This window comes from Notamacropus eugenii, chromosome 1 (assembly GCF_028372415.1).
Source record: "Notamacropus eugenii isolate mMacEug1 chromosome 1, mMacEug1.pri_v2, whole genome shotgun sequence".
NCBI lineage: Eukaryota > Metazoa > Chordata > Mammalia > Diprotodontia > Macropodidae > Notamacropus > Notamacropus eugenii.
The window spans coordinates 494,134,664-494,142,039 of record NC_092872.1 but is presented as its reverse complement, the minus strand read 5'-3'; the positions used below and the strand labels follow the sequence as shown (position 1 = coordinate 494,142,039).

The 7,376-nt window shown below is 46.1% G+C and overlaps 1 protein-coding gene across 3 annotated transcripts; it reads left to right on the top strand.

Moving 5' to 3' along the window:
• The first annotated feature begins 392 nt into the window (after positions 1-392).
• Positions 393-6,899, top strand: RNF224 (ring finger protein 224). 3 transcript variants are annotated; one of them, XM_072633140.1, is made up of 3 exons: positions 393-2,970; positions 5,088-5,228; positions 5,777-6,899. In XM_072633140.1, the coding sequence occupies exon 3, from the start codon at positions 5,778-5,780 to the stop codon at positions 6,273-6,275; it is 498 nt and encodes a 165-aa protein (XP_072489241.1). In that variant the 5' UTR covers positions 393-2,970; positions 5,088-5,228; position 5,777; the 3' UTR covers positions 6,276-6,899. The 3 variants fall into 3 exon arrangements, with proteins under 3 accessions (XP_072489241.1, XP_072489242.1, XP_072489240.1); XM_072633141.1 differs by lacking the exon at positions 5,088-5,228; XM_072633139.1 differs by having other exon boundaries at positions 5,088-6,899.
• The last annotated feature ends 477 nt before the right edge of the window (positions 6,900-7,376 follow it).

The following is a 7,376-nucleotide window of genomic DNA, read 5'->3' as shown; positions in this document are numbered from 1 at the left end:
TTTTTTATTTCAAATTCATCGTTCTTTTCCTAGAGAAAACAATTCTAGGGTGTCCATGCCCTCTGGTTGGTGAATTACCAAACTACCACTGTGGGGTTTTTACAGACATTGTGTGAGGACCTCTATGTGCCTGTTTTCATCCTAGTCAGGAAACTCAAGAAACATGAAGAAGCACTAAAGGAGACTCTTGTTCAAGAAGTCAGTCATGTGAAACATTAACTAGGACAGTATGGGACTGAATTTTAAACTGAGTGCAGTGAGAACCAGGGGAAGTAAAGGGATCATAGAGATCTCTGACTTCTGCATGGTGGTGGCTCTGGCATTGCATCGTAAAGGGAAAGATGCAGAGGCTAAGAAGGAGGAGAAGAGACACAGACAGAAAGAAAGAAGAAAGGAAAGGCATTACAGAAGGGATAATAATAGCCATTATTATTATGTTATGTAACTTCATTATATATTAATTATTAATATCATATGTTATATAACATATACATCTATGTTATATAACTCATAATAGTTAACATTTCTATAGCACTTACTATGTACCAGGAGGCCACCAGGTGGCTCAGTGGATGGAGTGTTGGGCCTGGAGTCAGGAAAACTTGAGTTCAGATCTGGCTTCAGACACTTAGTAGCTGTGTGACCCTGATCAAGTCACTTAACCTCTGTCTGCCTTAAACCACTGGAGAAGGAAATGGTAAACCACTCCAGTATCTTTGCCAAGATGATCCCTGTTGCTGTACTATGGTCGGAGGGACCATAAAGAGTTGGCCATGACCAAACAGTAGCTATGTGCAAGGCACTGTGTTAAGTGCCTTATAATTATTATCTCATTTGGTCCTCCCAGCAATCCTGGGAAGTAAATGTTATTATCATTCCCATTTTACAGATGAGGAAACTGAGGCAGACAGGTTAAGTGACTCTCCTAGAGTCACACAGCTTGTCCATGTCTAAGATTGGATTTGAACTCGGGTCTTCTTGACTCCAGGCCCAGCACTCTATCTACTGTTTTAGGAATGCAGGGTACATTAAAGGAACACTGAGAGATGAAGCTGAGTTTGGAGCCAGATCATAGAAGGCCTTGAATGCCAGACTTGGGAGTTTGGACTTTATCCTGTGAGCAATGAGGAGCTGTTTACATTTCTTGAATAGTAAAGGAACACCATGGAAGTAAGATTTAAGAACAATTAGTCTGACAGGATAGGCAGGATGGACTGGTCTCTCCACACCTAACAGTCATAAGGAAGCAATCACTTCCCAGAGGTGCCTGGTATGTGTGAGGTGTTCACTGTGTATGACACAGGTGTCAGGAATCTGATCAGGGTCCAGAAGACAGACTCACACCAACTCTTCAGACATTATTGAGAAAGCACTATCCTTTCCTCCCCCTACAAACACACACCATCTTCTCTCACCATAATCTTGGGTTTGCCTTCTCTGTCTGCCTTGCCCTGGTCCCCATGGCCCATTCAACCCACCTTGCTAGGCAGGAACTCCCTTCTCACTCTCCAACCCCCAAGCCCAACCTAGGAGAGAAGCAGCTCCACCCAGACTGAGCCACAAGAACTAGTCAGACCAGTTTGGGGAGAACTTCGGGGGCAGGCTGAAGGAGGGGAAATGGTGGGGGGATAAGGAAGGAGAGGCTGCCCTCCCCTTTCACTTTCTGCCAGATTCAGAGCAAAGATGGCTCAAAGCAGCTCTTCAGTTTCCACTACAGAAACTCCTTGAGTTAAATTGAAATACTGGCTTAGAACCTAACCTTGACCCTACACCAGCCTCTCTTGGAACAAGAACACTGTATGTGATCTGAGGAAAGGCTGGCCAAAAGATCAGGGTCAGAGGGCCACCCAGAGTTGACTCACATTTATAAGTCAAGTGTGGTGAATTGCATAGTATCAGAAGGGGATTCTAGTTCTATCTCTAATATTAGTTATGTGATTATGAGCCAGTGACTTAAACCTTTCTGAGCCTCAGTTTTCCTCATCTGTAAAATGGATATGACAATAATTGATCCTAGTTACCTCATGCAGCTGTTGTCAAGGAAGCACTGTATATAACAGCAGCATTGTTCAATGATCAACTTTGATAGACTTAACTTCTCTCAGCAATACGTGATCTAAGAGAACTCTAAACGACTCATGATGGAAAATGCTATCCACATCCAGAGAAAGAACTGTGGAGTCTGAATGCGGATCAAAGCAGACTATTTTCTCGTTTTTCATTCTTGTGGTTTCCCCCTTTGGTTATAATTCTTCTTTACAAAGTAACTAACGTTGAAATATGTCTAATATGATTATACATGTATAGCCTATATCAGATTACTTGCTGGTCTTGGAGAGGGAAAAAAATTTGGAACTCAAAATTTTATAAAAGTGAATGTTGGAAACTATTTTTACCTGTAATTGGAAAAAACAGAATAGTAGCGAGTGGGGGGAAAAGAAAGCATTATATCAATGTTATCTATTGTTATTATTATTCACCACCTGACCATGGCCACATGTTAAGGGAATGTGCCCAGGTCAGATTCGGCTTTTAACATGGTCATCCATGACCCCTCTGCATGTTCCACATCTAACTAATGCCTGCTCTGATGTCTTCCCCATTACAACCTTGCCATTCACAAGCTCTCCCCATCCATGCTGCATAGAGTGATAAATGGAAGGTTCTGCTGATTGTGTTTTTCCCTTGTTCAGGGGACCAAGTAGGGGTGGGCAAGTGAAGGGCCCTAAGATGTCTTCCTTATCTCTCCCAAGGCCATGTGTCTGGAAGCTGTGGTGGGAGATCTCATTGCAGGGCTTTTGTGACTGAAAGCGGAGCTGGCTCATCCTGAGCTCGTGGGTAGTAATGTGAGCCCCCTCTGGGGGAGGGGAAGCCCTGGGCACCTTGAGTACCCATCAGACTCCCTGGGATCTGGCCCTAGGACCGGACACATGCAGAAGCACAAGATCCAGACCAGTGGTCAGGGAGCAGGTAAGAGCTGGAAGTGAAGCTGGGTCTGGGGCCAGGGAAAGCAAGGGAGGGAGGGAAGGAAGGGCCTGGGAGCTGGTGTCTAGGAGAGACAGAAATAAGATATATGGAAGCACAGAAAGACTCAGAGGTTAGGCCTACAGTCAGGAATTGTCTGGTACCATAGCAGTGCTATAAGGTGGGGGGTTAGAGAAAGATTGATGTGGATTGAGTTATAGATCCATTCCCTGGTCCCTCATCAGCTCAGGAATCCAGTGAATAGGCCAAAATAACTGATGATCCAAAAAGTTTGTCTCTCAATTGGCCATGAGTGGGTTGCCGGGATAGGTAAATTTCCTCTGCCCCCAGCTCCCTTCTAGGGAAATCCCAATTATGGGGGAAGTGAGTTCAGAGACCAGAGACTTAAAGTGTCAGCTGGTGATGAAATTACTAGAGTCCTGAAGACATATTCTCCCACCCACACCTCTTTTGGGCAACATTCAATGGCCTGAGAGTGTCTAGTCCTGGTCAGTTGAGAGAAGACTAAGGAGACATAACTGAGCTGGAAGGTTGAGGCCTTGAGGCACTGGGTGAAGGAGAGACACAAAGAGTCCCAGGACCCTGAGGGGAACCCAGTAGTCTAAGAGCCGCTAAAAGTGGCTAAAAGGTCAGCCTGTGAAGTGAGTCAGGTCGAAGATAAACCTTTGGTATGTAAAGTCTTCCACTAAGATCCAGGAAGCATAAGACAGAGATATATTCTTCACTTTGAGTCTTTGGAGGATCCTCTTAAGGGAGGAGCTTGTTGACTTAGGCTACAACTAGCCATTCTGACACCTTGGGCAAAGGCAGTGAGAAAACTTCAGGGAGTAGCTTCAGGATAAAAGGATCCAGGCACCAACCGTTGGGAGAGGACTGCAATAGGACCTTGGTGGTCCCAACATCTAGTGAGAGAGTGGAGGTGGCTACACTCCCTCTACGGAGGCCAGTGACAAAGACCTGGCAAAGAACCATGAGCTATAGGAGCACTCTAGTTGGGGTGAAAGGAGAGAGGGAGCAGGTTCTCCTCTGGATGTCAAATGTCATGAAGTAAAACCCCAATCATTCTGCCCTAGTTAGGTTATCTTGTTGGATTTCCCATAGGGGATTTTGCCAGTGGTGAGAAAGCATCTCCATAGGGCAAAGATCATTAGTGAATGATACATATCCAACTAGGTTGTTGTCTCCCTAACCACTTTGAATACCAAAAGGCAGGGACTATATTTCTGGTTTCTCCCATTGACCCTAGCACAGGAGTCGACAGAAATCAGGGCTCTTTAAAGATGGGTTGACTTTTATCAATTTGACCTGGGAGACAGAGAAATCTGGTTTGGTGGGAAAGGAGGTGGAATGTTCAAAAAACACATGTCAGAACAGTCATCCCCCAAAATCTCCAGTGGAGGTTCCAACTTGGCAAAGAGTTTGTGAACCTAGCTCCCATTCTCAACATGTGGTAAATTCTCCTGAGTCCAAGGAGTGAGGCAGTTACTATGACTGCAGTCTCCTTCTCAAGGACAAACCAGAGGGAGGATATCTGTTCATATACTCCTTATTCTATCTTCACTCCCTCTCTGTACCTCCACAAACTATCTTTAGAACATCTCTTTCAGAAGCTTCATAACTACTCCCCCAAAAAACTTTTCCCAGGTCCCTGACCCCCATTTTGGCTCTCCCTGAACTCTTCACTCCTTAGCCTTCCAGGACTGAAAATGGAAGAGTCAGTGGTTTTCCTTGTCTCTGTCCAGTTTGGAAATAAGATGTCTGTGGTTCCCTGATCCAAGCTATGTGTCTTTTAGTTGTTGTTGTTGTTGTTGGTGTGTGTGTGTGTGTGTGTGTGTGTGTGTGTGCTCTGTGCATATATGTTCATAGGATCAAAGGATTTAGAACTGCCAGGGGCCTTAGTGATCATCAAGGCCAGGGTCACACAAGTGCTAAGTGTAAGAGTCAGTATTCGGATAGACCCTCTGATAGTGGGTCTAGTGCTCGTTCCATATGGCTTTACCCATCTCGGTTGTCCTAAACATAAGAAGTATTGCATAGTTCTAAGCCCTGTCAAATGGATTAACAGTACAAATGGATATAGTTTGGTTTTTTTTAATCAACAGAAATGACGTTACAGTCTGTTTTGCCATTCCACCCCAAAGACCATCTGATTTGCGACTGAGTCCTGTGTGTGTTGTCTCCTGCTATTAAGATGTGAGCTCTGTGAGAACAGGGATTCTCTTGCTTCTCTCTTTGTATTCCCAGTAAGTGTTTAATAGGTGGTTTTTCATTCATTCATCCATTCATTCATTCCCAGTAGTTATAGCACCAGACTTGGAAGTCAGGAACATCTGGCTTCATATTCTGCCTTAGACTCGCTAGATGTTTGATGATAGGTAAATAAATCATTTAGCCTCTCTCAGCCCCAATTTTCTCATCTGTAAAATGGGAGTGATACTTGTAGTGCTTTCTATATAGGATTGATACAAAGATCAAATGTTTGTAAAATGTTTTGCAAACCAGGAAATGCTATATAAATGACCAGGGGTGGTTTCTTTTATATAACTGTCTCTGATTTCATGTCTCCAAGACTGTTGTCTGTACCTATGCTTATCCCCTGAGAACAAAGCCAGAACAAAGAGATGGAGTTAGAGCTTTCAAAGGTGAAGTTTGGGGTAAAGGTATGTTTAAGGGCAGGAAGAGTCTGATGAAGACCACATTTTGACACTCCCCCTTTATTGGTGCAGGAATCCAAGGTAACTGGCTGAATGAGCCCCAGGTCCCCAGCCTTGGTCCTTCTTTCTCTCCACAGAATGTTCCATGTAGAGGAAGCCACTGACAGTGAGGCCATCACTGCTAAGGAGAAACCTTCTGAAGTGGGGGTCCGCAGAAATGACTGCATCATCTGCTATTCCTCCTATGACCTGGTGGGCCACCTGCCACGCCGTCTCTACTGTGGCCACACCTTCTGCCAGGCTTGTGTCCGGCGACTGGACACACCAGCTCACGAACAGCGATGGATCCCCTGCCCTCAGTGCCGCCAGAGCACACCGACACCCAGAGGTGGTGTGGCCATGCTGGACCTCGATCTGGCTGCCTTCCTCGCTGTGAAGGCAGAGCGGGAGCCTCCCCGGGGAGAGCCCTGGTCCCCCACTTCCCACAAAGGCAGCCCTCCCAAGCCTACCTCTGTGATCACCCAGCAACCAACCAGCCATTGTCCGACCCTAGGCCCCCAGCCCAGCTTCCCCAGACAGGGTTGCTGTTGGGGCTGCTGTCTGTGCTGTGAGCCTGAGGGCACCCCTGAAGTCTAAGTCCTGGCCATAAATATGCCCAGCCACCAAACATATCCTGCCATGGAACAGTCCCTAATCACAAGATCCAGGCAGTCTTCATGGGAAGCAGAGGTTGGACCCTTGGACTGGCCCATGTATGGGATTGAAAGTGGGAGTTGGAGCTCTATCCTGTGACATGTCTCATCATAGCTCCATTACTTTTCTCACTAGGCCCCAAATCCCTTGACAGTTGCTGCCAACCTCTTCTCAACACTGATTCACTATCCAACGCTCCCCACCAGGACCCTGAGTTGGGGTTGTTGGAGAATTCTAGTTGCTCCAGATGGCAAAGGGCGTCTGGCTGCTAGAACCCATAATGACTCCCTTGGCTGCCTGATTCCCCTAGAAAACTCAGCCCCTGACAGAGATAGGGCTCTGCATCTGGAACCCTAAACTCAAAATCCACAATTAGCACTTAGATTAAAGACCATGTTGATTTGTGTTCCAGAAGAGGCCACTACCTGGATCATGAGGATAGGGGTATCTAGAACCATGGTTGAGACCCCTGCAGTTTGGGATAGGGCAAAGTGGCTGTGTTTACAACCATTTGTTCTGTTGGGTTTTTGTCTTTCTTTTTTACTAAAGTATGACTACCTTCTCTGATCTCTGTCCCCCAAATGCATGTTTGTCTGAAGTCCTACAGAGTTTATCTCTGATTGCTGAGGATCCTTGTGGCCCCAGTGTGTCACCAGAGCTTCTTTCCCCCCACAAAGGGAACAAGGCAGACAAAAGCAGTAAAGCCATGAATGACCACTTCTGGCCAGAAGCTGCTGTCCCATCCCAGCTTCCTATAGGAAGATTTTACTGATAGACAGGACTGGTATATAACCTGAAACTCTAGACAGTGACCCTTTGGACCCTGACCCCTAAACGACCCTTAGACACTGATTCCCAGACACATCGACACCTCAAAAAGTGACCCAGGATGCTGATCCCAAGAAGGACATTTAATCAATTCCTGTATTGTCCAGAAGGGGATAGTACTTCCTCCTCTTTGGCAGGGCTTTCTCTGAACCTAGGTTCCAGGATAATGCCCTAGGCTGCCTGGTTGTGGAGGGGAGGGGAAGGCATTTGAGGGAA